General features: G+C 45.1%; 1 protein-coding gene across 4 annotated transcripts in view; it reads right to left on the bottom strand.

The window, feature by feature from the left end:
• Window positions 1–23,123, bottom strand: part of LOC140480940 (mitogen-activated protein kinase 15-like) — a 437,971-nt gene that overhangs the window by 4,009 nt on the left and 410,839 nt on the right. For all 4 annotated transcript variants that reach the window (XM_072576552.1, XM_072576551.1, XM_072576553.1 and 1 more), the window contains 4 exons: window positions 20,438–20,543; window positions 11,112–11,358; window positions 7,070–7,218; window positions 6,613–6,768 (listed from right to left, as the gene is read on the bottom strand). In XM_072576552.1, the coding sequence (XP_072432653.1) occupies window positions 6,613–6,768; window positions 7,070–7,218; window positions 11,112–11,358; window positions 20,438–20,543 (658 nt within the window). The remainder of the gene's footprint in view (window positions 1–6,612; window positions 6,769–7,069; window positions 7,219–11,111; window positions 11,359–20,437; window positions 20,544–23,123) is intronic.

A 23,123-nucleotide genomic window follows, 5' to 3' on the forward strand; every position in this document is an offset into this window, starting at 1 on the left:
CTTTCTCCAATTTAGAATTCCAACTTTTAGATCTGGTCTATCCTTTTCCATCACTATTTTAAAACTAATAGAATTATGGTCGCTGGCCTCAAAGTGCTCCCCCATTGACACCTCAGTCACCTGCCCTGCCTTATTTCCCAAGAGTAAGTCAAGTTTTGCACCTTCTCTAGTAGGTACATCCACATACTGAATCAGAAAATTGTCTTGTACACACTTAACAAATTCCTCTCCATCTAAACCTTTAACACTATGGCAGTCCCAGTCGATGTTTGGAAAGTTAAAATCCTCTACCATAACTACCCTATTATTCTTACAGATAGCTGAGATCTCCTGACAAGTTTGTTTCTCAATTTCCCTCTGACTATTGGGGGGTCTATAATACAATCTCAATAAGGTGATCATCCCCTTCTTATTTCTCAGTTCCACCCAATTTACCAACCTGGATATATTTCCGGGAATATCCTCCCTAAGTACAGCTGTAATGCTATCCCTTATCAAAAATGCCACTCCCCCTCCTCTATAGCCTCCCTTTCTATCCTTCCTGTAGCATTTGTATCCTGGACCATTAAGCTGCCAGTCCTGCCCATCCCTGAGCCATGTTTCTGTAATTGCTATGATATCCCAGTCCCATGTTCCTAACCATGCCCTGAGTTCATCTGCCTTCCCTGTTAGACCCCTTGCATTGAAATAAATGCAGTTTAATTTATTAGTCCTACCTTGTCCCTGCCTGCCCTGACTGTTTGACTCACTTCTGTTCTCAACTGTACCAGTCTCAGATCGATCTCTTTCCCCACTATCTCCCTGGGTCCCACCCCCCCCCACCCCCACCCCCCCACCTTACTAGCTTAAATCCTCCCAAGCAGTTCTTGCAAATTTCCCTGCCAGTAGAATATTACAGCGCAGTACAGGCCCTTCAGCCCTCGATGTTGCGCCAACCTGTCATACCAATCTGAAGCCCATCTAACCTACACTATTCCATGTACATCCATTTGCCTGTCCAATGACGACTTAAATGCACTTAAACTTGGTGAATCTACTACCGATGCAAGCAAAGCATTCCATACCCTTACTACTCTGAGTATATTAGTCCCCTTCCAATTTAGGTGCAATCCATCCTTCTTGTACAGGTCACTTCTACCCCAAAAGAGATTCCAATGATCCAAAAATGTGAATCCTTCTCCCAAACACCAGCTCCTCAGCCATGCATTCATCTGCACTATCCTCCTATTCCTGCCCTCACTAGCTCGTAGCACCGGGAGTAATCCAGATATTACTACCCTTGAGGACCTCCTTTTAAAATTCCTGCCTAACTCTGTCACCTCCCTTCAGAATTTCAACCTTTTCCCTTCCTATATCGTTGGTTCCAATGTGGACAATGACCTCCTGCTGGCCCCTCTCCACTGTGAGAACATTCTGCACCCTCTCTGAGACATCCTTGATCCTGGCACCGGTGAAACAACACACCATTCTGCTTTTTCTCTACTGGCCACAGAAACGTCTGTCTGTACCTCGGACTAGAGAATCCCCTAACACAATTGATCTCTTGAAACTCGATGTACCCCTCATTGCATTAGAGCCAGTCTCAATACCAGAAACTTGGCTGTTCGCGCTACGTTCCCCTGAGAATCCATCACCCCCTATATTTTCCAAAACAGCATACCTGTTTGAAATGGGGATTGCCACAGAAGACGCCTGCACTAGCTGCCTACCTCTCTTACCCTTCCTGGAGTTAACCCATCTATGTGACTGTATCTGAGACTTTCCCCCCTTCCTATAACTGCCATCCATCACATACTGTTGCTGTTGCAAATTCCTCATCGCCTCTATCTGTCTCTCCAACCGATCCATTCGATCTGATAAGATTCGCATCCAACAGCATTTATGACAGATATAATCCGCAGTAACCCTTAAACTCTCTTTAAACTCCCACATCTGACAAGTAGTACATATCACTGTAAAGGTCCTTTTTGCTCCTTCACAATCTACAGACCCAGAAAATACACCATCTTATTCCTCTACAAACACTGCCCCAGGTTAAATTAATAGTTATAGCTTATATTTTAAGTTTAATCAAGAGACTTATCTCCAAAACATATAATCAAGAAAGAATCCACTGTACTCACGACTGCAGCCTTTCTCTTGGACAGACTTAAAACAACAATTAACTTATCTGATTCTGTGCTGTGAACTTCGCCCAACAGTCCCTCCAAGATTAGTTGTGAATTTCACTGTTTGATAATTTTCCCAGATACACTCCGATGTCCAGCGATACACGAATTCAAACAGCAAAGGCAGTAACTGTGCAGGTTCTCTCTCTCTCTCTCTCTCTCTCTCTCTCTCCTGCACTGACCTCACCATATGCTTCCTTTGTCTGCTCTTCTCCCTTTTAATCTGCTGTTGTTTTGACTTTTTTCTCCAAAGTTCCAAAACAATGTAACAGCATATAAAACAGGAATTACTGCTCCTGGAATTCGAGGAAATCACCTCCAGCACCTAAAATACCTCAAAAAAAAGGAGCAGCTCTTACAGCCAGAAATTTTCCCATCCTCCATCTTGCACAAGACACTAAGCCTCATGTGGGGTCCAACTGGGACTGGGAGAGGGAAAAACAGAAGACCATAGGAACTCGGAGCAGGAGTAGACCATCTGGCTCCTCGAGCCTGCTCTACCATTCAATAAGACCATGGCTGATCTTTCTGTGGCCTCAGCTCCACTTACCTGCCTTCTCATCGTAACCCTTAATTCCCTTAATGTTCAAAAACCGACCTATCTTAGCCTTAAAAACATTCAATCAGGAAGCTTCAGCTGCTTCCCTGAGCAGGCAATTCCACAGATTCACAACCCTCTGGGTGAAGACGTTCCTTCTCAGCTCAGTCCAAGATCTGATCCCCCTTATTGTGAGGCCATGTCCCCCAGATCTAGATTCACCTGCCAGTGGAAACAACCTCTCTGCTTCTAGCTTGTCTATTCCCTTCATCATTTTATATGTTTCTATAAGATCATACCCTCATTCTTCCAGATTCCAATGAAAATAGCCAAAATCAACTCAAACTCACCTCTTAAGCCAACCCCCTCAACTCCAGTATCAACCTACTGAACCTCCTCTGCACCCCCTCCAGTGCTAGTACGTCTTTTCCCAAGTAAGGAGACCAAAACTGCACACAGTACTCCAGGTGTGGCCTCACCAGCACCTTGTACAGCTACAATATAACCTCCCTGTTTTTAATCTCGATCTCTCTAGCAATGAAGGACAACATTCTATTTGCCTTCCTAATTACCTGCTGCACCTGCAAACCAACTTATTGTGATTCATGCACAAGGATTCCCAGCTCCCTCTGCACAGCTGCATGCTGCAACTTTTCACCATTTAAATAATAGTCCATTTTGCTGTTATTCTGACCAAAATGGATGACCTCACATTTACCAACACTGTACCCCAGCTGACAGACCCTTGTCCACTCACCTAACCTATTATATAGACCATAGAACATAGAAGAATACAGCGCAGTACAGGCCCTTCGGCCCTCGATGTTGCGCCGATCAAAGCCCACCTAACCTACACTAACCCACTATCCTCCATATACCTATCCAATGCCCGCTTAAATACCCATAAAGAGGGAGAGTCCACCACTGCTACTGGCAGGGCATTCCATGAACTTACGACTCGCTGAGTGAAGAACCTACCCCTAACATCAGTCCTATATCTACCCCCCCTTAATTTAAAGCTATGCCCCCTTGTAATCGCTGACTCCATACGTGGAAAAAGGTTCCCATTGTCGACCCTATCTAACCCCCTAATCATCTTGTACACCTCTATCAAGTCACCCCTAAACCTTCTTTTCTCCAATGAAAACAACCCCAAGTGCCTCAGCCTTTCCTCATAGGATCTTCCTACCATACCAGGCAACATCCTGGTAAACTTCCTCTGCACCCGTTCCAGTGCCTCCACATCCTTCCTATAGTATGGCGACCAAAACTGCACACAATATTCCAGATGTGGCCGCACCATAGTCTTATACAACTGCAGCATGACCTCAGGACTCCGGAACTCAATTCCTCTACCAATAAAAGCCAGTACGCCATATGCCTTCTTCACTGCACTATTTACCTGGGTGGCAACTTTCAGAGATCTACGTACATGGACACCAAGATCCCTCTGCTCTTCCACACTACCAAGTAGTCTACCATTAGCCCAATAATCCATCTTTTTATTACTCTTACCAAAGTGAATCACCTCACACTTAGCTACATTGAACTCCATTTGCCACCTTTCTGCCCAGCTCTGCAGCTTCTCTATATCCCGCTGTAACCTGCCACATCCTTCCTCACTGTCTACAACTCCTCTGACTTTCGTATCATCCGCAAACTTGCTCACCCAACCTTCTAACCCTTCCTCCAGGTCATTTATAAAAATGACAAACAGCAATGGTCCCAAAACAGATCCTTGCGGAACACCGCTAGTGACGGCACTCCAAGATGAACCTTTGCCATCAACTACTACCCTCTGTCTTCTTCCAGCCAGCCAATCCCTAATCCAAACCTCCAACTCACCCTCAATGCCATATCTCTGTATTTTCTGCAGTAGCCTACCATGGGGGACCTTATCAAACGCCTTACTAAAATCCATATATACCACATCTACCGCTTTCCCCTCATCTACCTCCTTAGTCACCTTCTCAAAGAATTCAATAAGGTTTGTGAGGCACGACCTGCCCTTCACAAAACCATGCTGACTATCCTTGATCACATCATTCTTATCCAGATGTGCATAAATCCTATCCCTTACAATTCTCTCTAAGACTTTGCCCACAACAGAAGTGACACTCACTGGCCTATAGTTACTATATCCCTCTGCAGAATTCGTGTCCTCTGCACATTTTGCTTTTCCACTCATTTTAAATGTCATCTGCGAACTTTGGCACACTACACTTGGTTCCCCCACTCTAAATCATAAAATGTAGCTAAAATGTACCTCCTAAATTTGCATAGTTTTACAGTTTTCTTCTTTAGAGATAGATAGAACAGACACAAAGACTTACATACATAGCATTATGAAAGGTCTTTGACTTTATACACATTGATATAATTTAGAAAGTCTGGAGTATAAAATAGTGGCATATGGGCTCCACCAAGTTTCTGAAGGGTTTCAAAAACTAAATAATCAGGTCAGACAGTCCTTCTCAAACAGGAACCTGATAAACATGTATCAGAGAACAGATGGCCTGGCGTATTAGTGGAAGATTGTTTTAACTGTGGTGGTTTAAGGCAGGGAAATTAACATTGAGGACCATTACCTTGGTTTGATTCAGGATAGCCAAGGATTGATCTTAGCTTAGGAAACCTCAGGATTGTGCAACTTTCAGACCAAGCATGCTGGGTAGAAATCTGCAGATTATTAGAAGACGAGAAAGTCTAAGCTCACAGTTGTGCATATGCTCATGTAGCAAGATTTCACAGTTCACAAAAATGAACTTGCAGAATCAGAACCACTATAAAGTAGTGGTGTTCGGGAATTGATTGAAACTTTGTTTCAGTTGGGTGTTTTAAGACTTTTTCCTAACTGTGTTCTATATTTAGAATAATGCCTTTGAGAAGGTGGGGGTGAGCTGCCTTCTTGAACCGCTGCAGTCCATGTGCTATCGGCTAAGCCACAATACCCTGAGGGAGGGAATTTCAGGATTTTGACCCAGCGACACTGAAGGAACTGGTATATATTTCCAAGTCTGGATGGTTCTATGACTAGGATGGTGAATGGCTTGGAAGGGAACTTGCACGAAGTGGTGTTCCCATGTATCTGCTGCCCCTTGTCCTTCTAGATGAAGCAGTTGTGGGTTTATAAGGTGCTGCCTGAGGATCTTTGGTGAGTTTCTGCAGTGCATCTTGCAGATAGTACAACACTGCTGCATCAGTGGGGGAGGGAGTAGATGCTTGTGGATGTGGTGCCAATCAAGCGGCTGCTTTGTCTGGATGGTGTCAAGCTTGTTGAGTGTTGCTGGAGCTGCCCCCATCCAGGGCAAGTGGGGAATATACCATCATACTCCTGATTTGTGCCTTGTAGGAGGTGGACAGGCTTTGGGGAATTAGGAGCTGAGTTACTCGCTGCAGGGTTCCTAGCCTCTGATCTGATCTTATAGCCACTGAATAAACTGAAGGAATGCATCAGCCTGCTCAGAAAAGCCCTACTGCCAGTCAAAGATCTCAGTCCTTTGTTTAGATTAGTGTGGTGCTGGAAGAGCACAGCAGGTCAAGCAGCAACCAAGAAGCAGGAAAATCGACCTTTCGGGGCAAAAGCCCCATAGAGAGGCAGGTCGCTGAGGTGAAAGGTGAGAATGAGGGGAGAAGAAATCACTCCAGTCATAAGGTTGTGAATCTTTGGAATTCTCTGTCCCACATGGTTGTGGTGTGTCTACTGAGAGAGACAGATTTTTAGTGTCTCAGGAAACTGAAGACTGGGCAGGAAAGTGGAGCTGATGCCCAAAGCATCCATAATTCTATCGAATGGCCTGATGAGCTAAACTCCAGCTTCTGTTTCCTGCGATTGGTCCTGGGCAGTGAGCAGACTATAGGTCAGTGCGGTTGATCCATAATGATGCTGTATCCACTGATACTCACCAGTGGAGCACAGGATACAGTCATTCCCAAACCTCGCTGCCCTGCTTCCTTCCTGGTTAGGATGTTGTTGACAGCTGTCTGGTGATAGTGGGAAGCCGGGCGGCTTCTGCCAACAGGAGCTGACTTGATGCCATGCGATTCTGAGTTGGAAAGGCCCTGTTGAGCCAAGCATAACAGAAACAGAATTCAGTGCAAGAGGTATCCAAAACCACAGTGTTAAACATATATTTTCTAATCAACTTGTTCAGAAGTGTTATGACACACCTCTAGAGTTGGTGGGACTGGACATTGACCTCCTGGCTCAGAAGTGGGGACACTACCATGCCAAGCAAGAGTTTCCACGGGGTTAAACATACAGAGTGTAGTGTGGATAGAGAGGGAATAGGAGCAGAGAAGGAAATGGGGAATGGTGGGGGTTTGAGAGAATGGTGGAGTAAGATGAGGTACAGTTACTCACGGCTGTGATTTGCTGAGCATCGATACTCTGCTGTTGTGTGCTACACAATTCCTGCACACTCGGATTTTCATTTACTCTGTTCACTAGATAACCATGGGTCTGATAGAATGCAGTGGGAGCGTGGAGCTGTTTCTTCTTAATCATATCATCTGTGGACAATGAGATAAATTCAGTGAGATCGTAAGATGGGGCTTATAGAACATTGAAAAGAATATGAGCAAGTCTTAGGATTGGAAGTGTTTTACAGGTTAGCTGAGGACCATCGAAATATTGGTGAAAGGGCAGAAATATTTGGATGAGCAGTTAAAATATCACAACATTCAAAGATATGTACAAGTGCAGGAAATTGGGATTAGTTATGTCAGTGCAGACTTGGTGGGCCGAGGGGCCTTTTCAGTGCTATATGAATCTAAAGAGTAAACTAGCTAGGAATATTAAAACCAAATTGTGAAAGCTTTTACAAAGAGAAAAGCTGCGATAGGGTTAGAAGCAGAAATAGGAGAGATTTTGGGCAATGAAGAAATTGCAGACACAGAGAATGAATACATTCTGTCTGTCTTCCCAGTGGTTACAGACACAACTTACATTCCAGAAATAGAAAGCAACCTCAAAGCTAATACGAGTGAGGAAGTCCAGGTAAGAGTTAGCAGCACAGAAAAAGTACTGCAAAAAAATTAAAGGCTTAAAATCCATCAAATCCCCAGGATGTTATGGGGTATAGCTACAGGTCCTAAAAGACACAGCAGCAGAGACAGAGGATGTGTTCTGATGAGGGTAGCGCAGCTATTGGAGTTTATACAGATTTCAGCAAGGCCTTTGACAAGGTCTCACATGGAAAACTGATGAAGGAGGTAAAAGCTCATGGAATCCAAGATAACGGTGGGGGGGGGGGGGCAGTGGTTAGCACTGCTACCTCACAGCGCCACGGACCAAGGTTTGATTCCCGCCTCAGGCGACTGTCTGTGTGGAGTTTGGACATTCTCCCCGTGTCTGTGTGGGTTTCCTCCCACAGTCCAAAAATGTGCAACTCAGGTGAATTGGCCATGATAAATTGCCCATAGTGTTCAGGGATGTGTAGGTTAGGTGAATTAGTCAGGGATAAATGTAGAGTAATAGGAATGGGTCTGGGTGGGATACTCTTCAGAGGGTCAGTGTGGACTTGTTGGACCAACCGGCCTGTTCCCACTCTGTAGGGATTCTATGAAACTTGGCAAAGTGGATCCAAAACTGGCTTTTGTGACAGGAGACAGAGGGTGGTAGGAGAAGACTGGAGCCCAGTATATGACAGCAAGCAGGAAGGTACTAGGGTACAGGAGGGTCTGGGTGGGATGCTCTTTGGAAGATGGGTATAGACTCAGTAGATCAAATGTTCTGCTTCTACACTGTATGGATTCTACGAACACAAAAGATTATAGAAGATCTCAGGATGTTCCAAGTGATTATGGTTTTATGAAAGGGCAACTGTGTTTGGCAAATTTATTCCTGTGGGAGTATGTAACTTGAATGTTAGATAAGGAGAACCAGTTGATAAAAGCATGTTTGGATTTCCAAATTGTATTCAATATGAAAAGGATAATATGGAAGCTAATGGTTTATGGGGTGGGGTGGGGTGGGGGAGTGCTGACAGCTTAAAATATACAAATTGCACATAATATTCAGGAAACAAAGTAGGCATCAGGGAGGGTGTAGGGACCCCCACAGTGCTGTCAGGGAGGGTGTAGGGACCCCCCCTACAGTACAGTCAGGGATAGTGTAGGGACTCCCCCCCACAGTGCTGTCAGGGAGAATGTGTAGGGAGAATGTGTAGGGAGAGTGTAGGGAGAGTGTAGGGACTCTTTCCCCCCCCCCCCCCCAAGTGCAGTCAGGGAGAGTGTAGGAACTCCCTCCACTCCCCCCCCACAGTGCTGTCAGGTAGTGTGTAGGGACCTCCCCCCCTCACAGTGCTGTCAGGGAGGGTGTAGGGACCCCTCCCACACAATGCTGTCAGGACCCCCTCCACAGTGCTGTCAGGGAGGGTGTAGGGCCCCCCCCACAGTGCTGTCAGGAGGGTTAGTGTTGACTTGTTGGGCCAAAGGGCCTATTTCCACACTGTAGGGAATCCAATCAAAAAATCTCAAAGCTAGCCACCAGGATACATAAACACCAACTAGCCACAAAAAGACATGACCCTCTCTCATATTCAGAACCTCAACTCAAGCTACAAATCCTCTCAGAACTTGCTGATTGGTCAATATTCTTTGAAATTTTTTTAAAAATGGGAAGTAGGCACCATTGACTGGCCAGCATTTATTGTCCCATCCCTAGTTGCCCTTGAGAATGCAGTGCTGAGTTGCCTTCTTAAACTGCTGCAGTCCACGTGCAATAGGTTGACCCACAATGCAACACTAAAGGAATGGTGATCTATTTCCATGTCAAAATGGTGAGAGGTTTGGAGGTGAACTTGCAGATGATATTGCTCTCATGTACCTGCTGCCTTTGTCTTTCTAGATGGAAATGGTTGTAAGTGTTGAAGGTGCTAAACATCTGCAGTGAACCTTGCAAATAGTACACACTACAGCTACTGAGCGTTAATAATGGAGGGTGGGATGTTTGTGGATGTGGTGGTGCCAATCAAGTGGGGGTTGCTTTGTCCTGGACTCTTGAGAGTTGTTGGGGCTGTACCCATCCAGGGCAAGTGGAGAGTATTCCATCACACTCCTGACTTGTGCCTTGTAGGTGGACAGGCTTTGGGGAATTAGGAGCTGAGTTACCCGCTGCAGGGTTCCTAGCCTCTGACCTGCTCTTGTAGCCACTGAGTCCAGTTGAGCTTCTGATCAAGTGACCCTCTAGATGTTAATAGTGGGGGATTCAGTGATGGTAACACCATTGAATGTGTAGGGGCGGTGATTAGAGAGATGGTCATAGCTGGCATTTGTGTGGTACAAATGTTACTTGCCAGTTGTCAACTCAAGGCTAGATATTATTTAGATCTTGTTGCATTTGAACACGGACTGCTTCAGTCTCCGAGGAGTTGTTAGTGGTGCTGAATATTGTGCAATCATCGGCAACATCCTCACTTCTAACTTTTGGGGAAGTTCATCAATGGAGCGGCTGAGGATGGTTGGGCCTAGGTCACTAAACTGAGGAACTCCTGAACAGTAGAACATGGAACATGACAGCACAGTACAGGCCCTTCGGCCCTCGATGTTGTGCCGACCTGTGGAACCAATCTGAAGCCCATCTATCCTACACTATTTAGTTTTCATCCATATGTTTATCCAATGACCATTTAAACACCCTTAAAGTTAGCGAGTCCACTATTGTTGCAGGCAGTGTGTTTCACGCCCCTACTACTGAGTAATGAAACTCCCTCTGATTTCTGTCCTATATCTATTACCCCTCAATTTAAAGCAATGTTCCCTCAAGCTAGCCTTCACCGTCCGAGGAAAATGCCTCTCCCTATCCACCCTATCTAACCGGATAGATTCCTGAAGAAGGGCTTATGTCCGAAACGTCGATTCTCCTGTTCCTTGGATTCCGCCTGACCTGCTGCGCTTTTCCAGTAACACATTTTCACCCTATCTAACCCTCTGATTATCTTGTATATCTCAATTAAGTCACCTCTCAACCTCCTTCTCTCTAATGAAAACAGCCTCAAGTTCCTCAGCCTTTCCTCATAAGACCTTCCCACCACAGCAGGCAACATCCTGATGATTGACCTCCAAAATAGCTTGCCCGGCTGCAGAATCTAATATACAGGACACAGTCTCAGGGTAATAGGCAGGTCACTGAGGACAGGGAAATAGAGAAATTACTCACTCAAAGGTAAATATTTGGAATTCTCTGTCCGAAAGAATTGTGGAGTCTCCATCGTTGGATATACTTAAGGCTGGGAGAGTGATTTTTGCTGTCTCAGAGAATCAAGGCTACAATCAGATCATCCACAATAATAATGAATGATTCAGTAGTTTCAAGGAGCTATGTGATCTGTGCCAATCCTTATGTTAAAGAGCTTCACAGCAATTGTTTTTGCTAGGAGCAAGCATTGTCACCTGATACTCACTGTGAGAGGATACATATGATATGGTGCTGTGAGTTATTGGATTATATGAGCTGAGGTTTGTTGTTGGATTACTGAGCACTCGGTCTCCATGTAGCACAGGTGGGATGGCTCCCTCTGTGGGAGGTACACCTATGGTTTTGGTTGACGTTGGTTCTTTCTGGTCAGGGTCTGGTGATGGTTTCGCTGGCTCTGGTCCCTTCAGCAAGCGCTTCTGGAGTCGAATATTCATCTTTCTCTCTAGAATCATCTAAACACAACACCAAAAACAATCGAATAAAGGCTTACTACTGCAGAGGCTAGAAATCTGAAACAAATACAGAGAAGGCCAGAGAAACTCTGCAGATCTGATAGATATGCTGAGAGAGAAACAGAGTTAATGTTTCAAGTCTGGTGAGGGTCTGCTTCAGAACTGAAAGCTGTTGGAAAATACATTTTTTAAATACTTTTGACAGAGACAGAGAGGAGTGAAAGAGCAGTTCACAGAATCATAGAATGCCTACAGTGCGGAAAGAGGCCATTCAGCCCATCGAGTCCACAGCATTTCTCTAAACGGGTGGCACGGTGGCTCAGTGGTTAGCACTGCTGCCTCACAGCACCAGGGAGCCAGGTTTGTTTCCAGCCTCGGGCGACTGTCTGTGTGGAGTTTGCACATTCTCCCCGTGTCTGTGTGGGTTTCCTCCCAGGTGCTCTGGTTTCCTCCCACAGTCCAAAGATGTGCAGATTAGGTGAACTGGCCATGCTAATTTGCCCGTTGTGTTAGGTGCATTAGTCAGGGGTGAATGGGTCTGGGTGGGTTTCTCTTCAGAGGGTCAGTGTGGACTTGTTGGGCTGAAGGGCCTGTTTCCACACTGTAGGAAATCTAATCTAATCTAATCAGCTTCATACAAAGACCTAGACCGTCCACCTACCCTATCCCCCATTATTTCACATGCAATGTGAGCAATGAATATGATTGACTGGATCAAAAGAAATTTGCACTTTCACAACAGGGCTTGATTTCCAATGCGCTACCCCAGTAAGGTGTAACACAGAGATGAGGGAACTCAATGTGTGTGTGTGTGAGAGAGAGTGAGAGAGAGAGCGCGCTTGGAGAGCATCAGGTTTCTGAGGAACTGGGTCCAGTCCTGGGTAGGTGGTGTACATCTTTTACAGGACTAGGACTAATATTGACGCTTGGAGATTTGCCAGTACTGCTGTGGGATGTGAATCTGAGGGGTAACACAAATTGGAAGGGAGTTAAGCAAGTTACATGAAGCCAAAAAAGATCTGGGTAGACTAGAAGGCAGGAGAATCGAAACTGAGCATTGAGCATGCTTCAAAAGCAGAATGATGTCAAAAAGACAAAGATTTGGAGGACGGAAACAAATGTACTGTAGTCTAATTTGCAAATGACACAGACGTAGATGGAACGCACAAGTTGTGGGAGGGATATAAACAGTTCACAGAGAGATAGTCATAGCTTAAGTGGGAAAAAAGTTAACAAAAGGAGTATAAAATGGGAAGATGTGAAGTTGTTCATTTTGAAAGGGAGATCAAAAGAATAGAGTACTATTTAAATGGAGAAAAAGTGCAGAAAGTTGGAACACAAAGGGACTTGGGGGCTACGTGTAAACGAAACTCAAAAAGCTAGAACATAGGTGCAGCAGGTAATCAGGAAAGGCGAATGGAATATTGGCCTTTATTTCAAGAGGGTTGGAATATAAGACTGCAACTGTATAATATGAGACCACATCTGGAATATTGAGAGCAGTTTTAGTTCCCTTATTTAAGGAAAGGTATCATTCCATTTGAGACAGTTCCGAGAAGATTCACTTGGATGATCACTGGTATGGAGGAATTGTATTATGAGCAAAGTAAAACACGTTGAGACTCTACTCATTTAGGAGAATAAGAGGTGACCTCATTAAAACGTATCGTATTCTTAAGGGGCTTGACAAAGTGAATGGTGAGAGGATGGTTCTCTTCATGGGAGAGTCTAGGGCCAGAGGTCATAGTCTCAGAGCAAAGGGACACCACTTTAAAACAGAGACAAGGAGAAATGTCTTTTCTCAGAGGGCTGAGTGTCTTTGGGACTCCTTGCCACAGAGAGCTGTGGGGGCATAGACCTTGTGTATATTTAAGGATGAGATGGAAAGATTCTTGATCTGTAGGGGAATCAAGGATTACAGGGGAAACACAGGAAAGTGCAAGTGAGGAATGTCAGGTCAGATATGATCCTATTGAATGGTAAAGTTGTCTGAAGGGACTGAACATCACATTTTTGTCCCTATTTCTTATGGATTGAGATGTATAATCTTATGAGGGGCATTGTCAGGGTGGATAGGAAGCAGCTGATCCCTTAGCTGAAGGGTAAATAGCAAAGGGTCATAATTTCAAGGCAAAAGGCAGGTGGTTTTGAAGGGATTTAAGGAGAAGTGCTTATTCACCCATAGGGTGGTAGGGGACTGAAACGCACTGCCAGGGAGGAGCGCTGAGGCAGGAAACCTCCAAACCTTCATAAAGTACTTGGATAAGCATTTTAAGTATCACAACGTTCCAAAAACTAGGAAATGAGATGAGCGAAGGTAGGGCAGTGCTGATGAGCCTTTTCTGTGCTGTATGAATCTATATGGCTCTCTACCTTTGCTGCAGCGTTTACAGCAAAGTCAATGATTTAAAGGCACAAATGGAGATACATGGGTATAACCTAATTAACAATACAGAAACATAGCAGCATGGTGACCAGGACTGGGAACTGAATAGTTAAGGATATTTAATCATTAGGACAGACAGACAGACAAGAGGGAAAAGGAGATCAAATTGCACTTATAATTAGGGGGGGGATCAGTATCTTAATAAGGGAGAATCTCAGATCAGAAGAACAATGTGTGGAATCTGTTTGGGTGAACTCAGAAGCAGCAAGGGGCATTGGATATTGATTAGAGTTATTTATAGGCCACCAAGTAATAGTGGGAGGGTCGGGCCAGGTATTGCCCAGGAGATCAGGTGTCACTTAGCTAGATGGCTGGGTTGCAATGCAGAACCACACCAACAGCACTGGCTGAAGTTAGCGTGAAGGTCCTACCTTCTCAACCTTGCCTTAATAAGAGAGTGATCCTATGGGACTACAGCGATGGCAGTTAATTAATCAGGAGAGGAGAGAAGACTGAACCAGCATTTCCCTTGAATTTTCTTAATGACTGTGTGGGCCTTTGACTGTTGCACGTGGAACATCGGTGTGGCTGTTCAGAGGGAATATTGGAGCCAACTGGAAGAAAGGCCATTTTCGATGAAGCATCGTGGAATGAAAACGGCAAACTAAAAACCTAGTTGTAAAAGAACCTTTAAGGGATGAGTGACCATAACATGGTATAATTTTACAGTAGATCTGATATAATTTATTCATATATAAGAAGCAAGCGGGTAACTAGAAAAAGGGTTGGTCCACTAAAGGATAAGGAAGGCAGGCTGTGTGTCAAACCTGAGAAAATGGGTGAGATTCTGAATGATTACTTTGCATCAGTGTTCACTGAGGAGAGGGACATGATGAATTTTGAGATTAGAGATAGAAGTTTATTTACTCTGGATCACCTTAGCATAAGAAGGGAAGATGTGTTGCGTAGGCTAAAGGATATTAAGGTGGACAAATTCCCAAGACCAGATGGTATCCATCTCAAGTTGCTGAGGGAGGCAAGAGAGGAAATACCTGACAGATATCTTTGTAGCATCCTTTAGCACCGGTGAGGTGCCGGAGGACTGGAGGGTTGCTCATGTTGTCCCCCTGTACAAGAAGGGTAGTTGGGATATTCCGGGTAACTACAGACCAATGAGCCTGACATCAATAGACAATAGGTGCAGGAGGAGGCCATTCTGCCCTTCGAGCCTGCACCACCATTCAATATGATCATGGCTGATCATCCTTAATCAGTATCCTGTTCCAGCCTTATCTCCATAACCCTTGATTCCACTATCCTTGAGAGCTCTATCCAACTCTTTCTTAAATGAATCCAGAGACTGGGCCTCCACTGCCCTCTGGGGCAGAGCATTCCACACACCCACCACTCTCTGGGTGAAGAAGTTTCTCCTCATTTCTGTCCTAAATGGTCTACCCCGTATTTTTAAGCTGTGTCCTCTGGTTCGGCACTCACTCATCAGCGGAAACATGTTTCCTGCCTCCAGAGTGTCCAATCCTTTAATAATCTTATACGTCTCAATCAGATCCCCTCTCAGTCTTCTAAACTCAAGGGTATACAGCCCAGTCGCTCCAGTCTTTCAGTGTAAGGTAGTCCCGCCATTCCAGGAATTGACCTCGTGAACCTACGCTGCATTCCAATAGCCAGAATGTCTTTCCTCAAATTTGGAGACCAGAACTGCACACAGTACTCCAGGTGTGGTCTCACCAGGGCCCTGTACAGCTGCAGAAGAACCTCTTTGCTTCTATACTCAATCCCTCTTGTTATGAAGGCCAGCATTCTATTAGCCTTCTTCACTACCTGCTGTACCTGCATGTTTACCTTCATTGACTGGTGTACAAGAACACCCAGATCTCTCTGTAGTGCCCCTTTACCTAAATTGATTCCATTTAGGTAGTAATCTGCCTTCCTGTTCTTGCCACCAAAGTGAATAACCATACATTTATCCACATCAAACTGCATCTGCCATGCATCTGCCCACTCACCTAGCCTGTCCAGGTCACCCTGTAATCTCCTAATATCCTCCTCACATTTCACCCTGCCACCCAGCTTAGTATCATCAGCAAAATTGCTAATGTTATTACTAATACCATCTTCTATATCATTAATATATATTGTGAAAAGCTGCGGTCCCAGCATTGATCCCTGCGGTACCCCACTGGTCACTGCCTGCCAATTCGAAATGGAGCCGTTTATCACTACTCTTTGTTTCCTATCAGCCAACCAACTTTCAATCCAAATTAGTACTTTGCCCCCAATACCATGTGCCCTAATTTTGCTCACTAACCTCCTATGTGGGACTTTATCAAAAGCTTTCTGAAAGTCCAAGTACACTACATCTACTGGATCTCCCTCGTCCATCTTCAGAGTTACATCCTCAAAAAATTCCAGAAGATTAGTCAAGCATGATTTCCCCTTCATAAATCCATGCTGACTCTGACCTATCCTGTTACTACTATCCAAATGTGTCGTAATTTCATCCTTTATAATAGACTCCAGCATCTTTCCCACCACTGAGGTCAGACTAACTGGTCTATAATTTGCTGCTTTCTCTCTCCCACCTTTCTTAAAAAGTGGTATAACATTAGCTATTCTCCAATCCGCAGGAACCGATCCCGAATCCATTGAACTCTGGAAAATAATCACCAACATATCCACGATTTCTCGAGCCACCTCCTTCAGTACCCTGGGATGTAGACCATCAGGCCCCAGGGACTTATCGACCTTCAGACCTAACAGTCTCTCCAACACCAATTCCTGACAAATATAAATTCCCTTCAGTTCAGGTCCTTCAGCCACTGTTACCTCAGGGAGATTGCTTGTGTCTTCCCCAGTGAACACAGATCTGAAGTACCAATTCAATTCTTCTGCCATTTCTCCGTTCCCGCAATATATTCCCCTGTTTCTGTCTTCAAGGGCCCAAGTTAAGTCCTAACCATTTTTTTCCCTTTCACACACCTAAACAAGCTTTTACTATCCTCCTTTATGTTATTGGCCAGTTTACCTTCGTACCTCATTGTTTTTCCTGTGTATTTCCTTCTTAGTAATCCTCTGTTGCTCTTTAAAAGCTTCCCAGTCCTCCGTTTTCCCACTTATCTTTGCTATGTTATACTTTTTCTCTTTTAACTTTATATGTTTCTTCACTTCCCTCGTCAGCCACGGCCACCCCTGCCTCCACCTGGGATCTTTCTTCCTTTTTGGAATGAACTGATCCTGCAACTTCTGCATTATACCCAGAAATATCCACCATTGTTCCTCCACTGTCATCCCTGCTAAGGTATGGCACCATTGAACTTTGACCTGCTCCTCCCTCATAGCTCCATAGTTCCCTTTATTTAAAAGAAATATTGTCACTTCCGATTGTACCCTCTCCCTCTCAAATTGCAGATTGAAGCGTATTGTATTATGGTCACTTCTTCCCAATGGCTCTTTCACTTCGAGGTCCCTGATCAATTCTGGTTCGTTACACAATACCAGATCCAGAATTGCCTTCTCCCTGGTCGGCTCCAGCACCAGCTGTTCTAAGAATCCATCTCTGAGGCACTCCACAAAGTCTCTTTCTTGAGGTCCAATACCATCCTGATTCTCCCAGTCTACCTGCATGATGAAATCCCCCATAAAAAATGTAGTAACATCTTTGCGACAGGCCAATATCAGCTCCTTATTCAACTTATATCCAACATCCAGACTACTGTTTTGGGGCCTGTAGATAACTCCCAAGAGGGTCTTTTTACCCTTAGAATTTCTCAGCTCTATCCACACTGACTCTACATCCCCTGACTCTAGGTCCCCCCGCACAAGGGACTGAATATCATCCCTTACAAACATGGACACCCCACCCCCTCTGCCCGTCAGTCTGTCCTTACGATAGCACATGTAGCCTTGAATATTCATTTCCCAGGCCCTGTCCACTTGAAGCCACGTCTCAGTTATCCCCACAATATCGTATCTGCCAATTTCCAAAAGAGCCTCAAGCTCATCCACCTTATTTCTAATGCTTCGTGCGTTCATGTATAATATTTTTAATTTGTTACTGCTCTCACCCTTCCCATCAACCCCTATTTCACTCAACCTTACAGCATGATCCCTGAGTTTTCTGCCTCATTGATATAGTTGTCTTTCTTGACTTCTCTTGTTCTAACTTTCCCTTCAATTTCCTTCTTAAACATTCAATTTGTCCCCCCCCCAACCCACTCCCGCTACTTAGTTTAAACGCAGCTGTGTTGCAGTAGCAAACCTGCCTGCCAGAATGCTGGTCCCTAACCTATTAAGGCGAAAACCATCTCTCTTGTAGAATTTATGCTTACCACAAAACATACCCCAGTGATCCAAAAATTTAAATCCTTGCTTCCTGCACCAGTTCCCCAGCCACACGTTCAAGTCCATGATCTCCCTGTTCCAGACCTCTCTAGCCCGAGGAACTGGAAGCAAACCGGAGATAACCAACATGGACGTCCTGCTTTTCAGTTTTCTTCCGAGTTCTCCAAAGTCCCGCTGTAACATTATCCCCCTCTTCTTCCTGACATCATTTGTGCTGACATGTACCACCACCTCTGGCTCTTCACCTTCGTCCTTGAGGATTTCCTGCACTCTGTCCGCGATGTCTTTAACCCTGGCACCAGGAAGGCAACACACACCATCCTTAAGTCCCGTCTGCTGCCACAAAAACCCCGGTCAGTTCCTCTCACTATGGAGTCCCCTATTACCACGGCTCTGTGCGATGTCCGACTCTTCCACTCTGCCTCCACACCAAACTTTGTTTGACAGACCTGGCCGCCTCACGGACTGGCAGTGTCATCTGTCTCTACTGTTTCCAAAAGATTCAACTTGTTCCTGACAGGTACTTCCCCCGGTGTCTCTTGCATCTGTCTCCTCTTGGCCTTCCTCATTGTCTGCTCTCTTCTGGTACGATTGGTGTAATAACCTCGCTGAAGGTCTTGTCCAGAAAGATCTCGTTCTCTCGGATGAGCCCAAGGTCCTCGAGTTCTTTCATCAGTGCTGCAATATGTTCTGTCAGTCGCTGAATGTGCACACACTTTCCACACTTATATGAGCCAGACACACCAGAGTCGTTGACCTCCCACATCAAGCACGTAGCACACTGAACCAGCTGGGCAGTCATGTCTTCACCCTCTTCAACTGTGGTGCGAATGTTGTTGGAGAAGGTATTGAGGGATAAAGTCTATTTATACTTGGAAAAGAATGGGCTTATCAGTGATAGGCAACATGGTTTTGTGTGGGGGAGACGGTGCCTTACCAACTTTTAGAGTTCTTTGAGAAAGTGACCAAGTTGATAGATGAAGGAAGGGCTGTAGATGTCATATACATGGACTTTAGTAAGGCGTTTGATAAGGTTCCCCATGGTAGACTAATGGAGAAAGTGAAGTCACATGGTGTGCAGGGTGTTGAGCAACAGGAGACAGAGGAGTGGCTGAAGGGAGTTTTTCAAAATAGAGAAAGGTGACCAGTGGTGTTCCACAGGGATCAGGGCTAGAGCCACTGTTTGTGATATACATAAATAGTCTGGAAGAGAGCATTGTTGGTCTGATCAGTAAGTTTGCAGGTGACACGAAGATTGGTGGAGTAGCAGAAAGCATATGGGACTGTCAAAGAATGCAGGAGAATATAGATAGACTGGAGAGTTGGGTGGAAAAGTGGCAGATGGAGTTCAATCCAGACAAATGTGAGGTGATGCATTTTGGGAAGTCTAATTCTAAAACAAACTACACTGTAAATGGAAGAGCCTTGGGAAAAGTTGATGAGCAGAGAGATCTGGGAGTGCAGGTCCATTGTACCCTGAAGGTTGCTGCACAGGTGGATAGAGTGATCAAGAAGGTATATAGTATACTTGCCTTCATCGGACGGGGTATTGAGTATAAGAGCTGGCAGGTCATGTTAAAGTTGTACAAGACTTTGGTTTGGCCACATTTGGCGAAGGAAGAGTCCAGAACTAGAGTGGGGTGAACCACCACACTAAAACAGCAGCTAATGAATTTGAAAGACCCTATACAGGCAACAAGCAAAACTAATGTTGTTTCCAAAATACCGTGCAAGGACTGTAACAAACACTACATTGGACAAACAGGCAGAAAACTAGCCACTGGGATACACAAACATCAACTAGCCACAAAAAGACATGACCTACTCTCACTAGTATAAAGACACCACTTTGACTGGGCCAACACATCCATCCCAGGACAAGCCAAACAGAGACATATACGAGAATTCTGAGAAGCATGGCATTCCAACTAGAACTCTATCAACAAACACATTTGACTTGAATCCAATTTACCACCCCCTCAGACTGTAAGAAATGACGTCACCACCCCAAGGTACCCCAAACATATAAATAGAAAGCAGGAAACACCAACAGTGCTTCATCAGGAGGCTCACTGAAGAGGTTATCTAGTATGGTGATGAAACGTTTGAAAATGAGCCTTCCAACTCAGCGAGCAAACCTCCATCTAGGTTGGAGTGGACTTGGTGGGACAAATGGCCAGCACCCACACTGTAGGGATTCTATGATCATGCAAGGTTTTGATACAATAAAAGCAGAAAGTAGAAGGACACAAGACACAGATTTAAGGTCAATCGAGTTAGAAGTGTGATTGGTGATGAGTCCTGAATGATGCAGGGGACAGACTGAAATACCACCTCGTACAGCTTGTTCCGATACTCTCCCACAGAGAGCTGTGTGTCATCATTCACAGGAAGGATAATATCACAATCTAGCCCTGGTTCCTTCAATGGGTTGTGGAATCTGCAATAAAACAACAGACAAATTGAGCTCTCCTGTTGATTAAAGCAACACAATCACCCCGAGCTCCCTTTACTGGTGTATCCACTGGATGTCATTGTCACTAGCTGGACTAGCTATTCTGGAGTTGCCCTCAAGGTGGTGGTGGTCTGCTGCAGTTCCTAGGACTCAGGTACCCTGCTTTCTACAAACAGCCTGTCGGGATATCGAGAAATGACTCCGTGTGACACTGGTCCGATGGGTTCTAACATGGATAAATAGTAAGCCTAATATATGATCTGCAGGCTCAACATGGAGAAGGCATGCTTATTAGATTTACCCAATCTATAGGGGGATAAACTCACTCAGGAATACTGTACAAACCTTATTAAATACAAAATTACAAATCAGGAGCAGGCCATGCACCCCCATTGGGTTTGTTCCACCATTCAAAAAGATTCTTTCTGATCTGATTGTAAACTTAAACGCACATTACCACCTACTCCTTGTAACCTTTCAATCCCTTGGCTTTCATTCAGTCATTTATTTACAGGATATGGGCATCGCTGGATGGATCAAATTTATTGCCAATGCCTAGTTGCCCTTCTTGAACCATAGCAGTCCATGTGCTGTAGGTAGCTCCACAATGCTGTTAGGGAGGGAATTCCAGGATTTGACCCAGTGCCAGTGAAGTAACAGCAATAGCTATAGGGAGGGGTTGTGTTCCCTGGAACGTCAGAGGCTGAGGGGTGACCTTATAAAATCATGAGGGGGAATGGATAGGATAAATAGAGAAGGTCTTTCCTGGGTTGGGGGGGGCGCAAAGGAAGAGTGCAGAACTAGAGGACATAGGTTTAGGGTGAGAGGGGAAAAGATATAAAAGAGACCTAAGGGGCAACTTTTTCACACAGAGGGTGGTATGTGTATGGAATGAGCTGCCAGAGGAAGTGGTGGAGGCTGGTACAATTGCAACATTTTTAGATTAGATGAGATTAGATTCCCTACAGTGTGAAAACAGGCCCTTCAGCCCAACAAGTCCACACCGACCCTCCAAAGAGCAACCCACCCACATCCATTCCCTTAACTAATGCACCTAACACTACGGGCAATTTAGCATGGCCAATTCACCTAATGTACACATCTTTGGATTGTGAGAGGAAACTGGAGAACCCGGAGGAAACTCACACAGACATGGGGAGAATGTGCAAACTCCACACAGTTGCCCGAGGTGGGAATTGAACCTGGATCCCTGGCACTGTGAGGCAGCAGGGCTAACCACTGAGCCACCATGACGCCCTTAAAAGACATCTGGATGGGCATATGAATAGGAAGGGTTTGGAGGGATATGGCCGGGTGCTGGCAGATGGGACGAGATTGGGTTGGGATACCTGGTCGGCATGGATGAGTTGGACCGAAGGGTCTGTTTCCATGCTGTACATCTCTATGTTTCCAATTCAGGATGGCAAATGGCTTGGAAGAGAATTTGCAGATTGTGGTGTTCCCATGTTTGGCTTGGTTTGGTGCCAATCAAGCGGCTGCTTTGTCCTGGATGGTGTCAAGCTTCTTGAGTGTTGTTGGAGCTGCCCCCATCCTGGCAAGTGGAGAATATACCATCATACTTATGCCTAGTAGATGATGGATAGACTTTGGAGAGTCAGGTGAGTTACTTGCTGCAGGATTCCGAGCCTCTGACCTGCTCAGTAATTCTAATGTCAAGGAGCCATCGTTAAGATTGTCTCTTATGGGTAACCACCATTGTCTGGCATTTTTGTAGCACGAATGTTACTTGCCACTGGTCAGCTAAAACCTGGATATTTTCCAATTTGTGCTGCAGTTGGAGCATGAACTGCTTCTGAACGTTGTGTAACCATTAGTGAATATCCCTTTTGACCTTCTGATCTTATATTGAGGGAAAATCATGGATGAAACAGCTGAAAATGGCTAGACCGAGGACACCATCCTGAGGAACTTCTGTAGAGATGCCCTGGAGGTCAGTCAACTCATCTCCAACAATCACAACCATCTCTATAAAAGCAAATTACTGCGGATGCTGGAATCTGAAACCAAAAGAGAAAATGCTGGAAAATCTCAGCAGGTCTGGCAGCATCTGTAAGAAGAGAAAAGAGCTGACGTTGAGTCTAACTGACCCTTTGGCAAAGCTGCCACCTTTCCTGTGCCAGATATGGAATCCGGCCAGCAGAGAGTTTGTCCCCTGATATCAATTGATTCCAGTTTTGCTAGACTCTGTCAAATGCAGCCTTGATATGAAGGGCTGTCCCTCTCCCCTCCTCCCCACTGGAATTCAGCTCTTTTGTCCATGTTTGAACCAGGGCTGTAATGAGATCAGGAGCTGAGTGGCCCTGGCGGAACCCGAATTGGGTGTCACTGAGCAGGTTATTGCTAATTGATAGTAGAATGATGGGGTGATAATTGGCTGGTTGTATTTACCCTGCTTTTTGGGTACACGAGATACCTGGGTAATTTACATATTGTCAGATTGATGTCTGCTGTGTTACTTTACTAGCTTGGCCAGGGGAGGCAGCAAGCACTTGAGCAGAAGTCTTCAATACCATTGTCAGAATGTTGTCAGGGCCCATAGTATCT

This window comes from Chiloscyllium punctatum, chromosome 8, assembly GCF_047496795.1.
Source record: "Chiloscyllium punctatum isolate Juve2018m chromosome 8, sChiPun1.3, whole genome shotgun sequence".
NCBI lineage: Eukaryota > Metazoa > Chordata > Chondrichthyes > Orectolobiformes > Hemiscylliidae > Chiloscyllium > Chiloscyllium punctatum.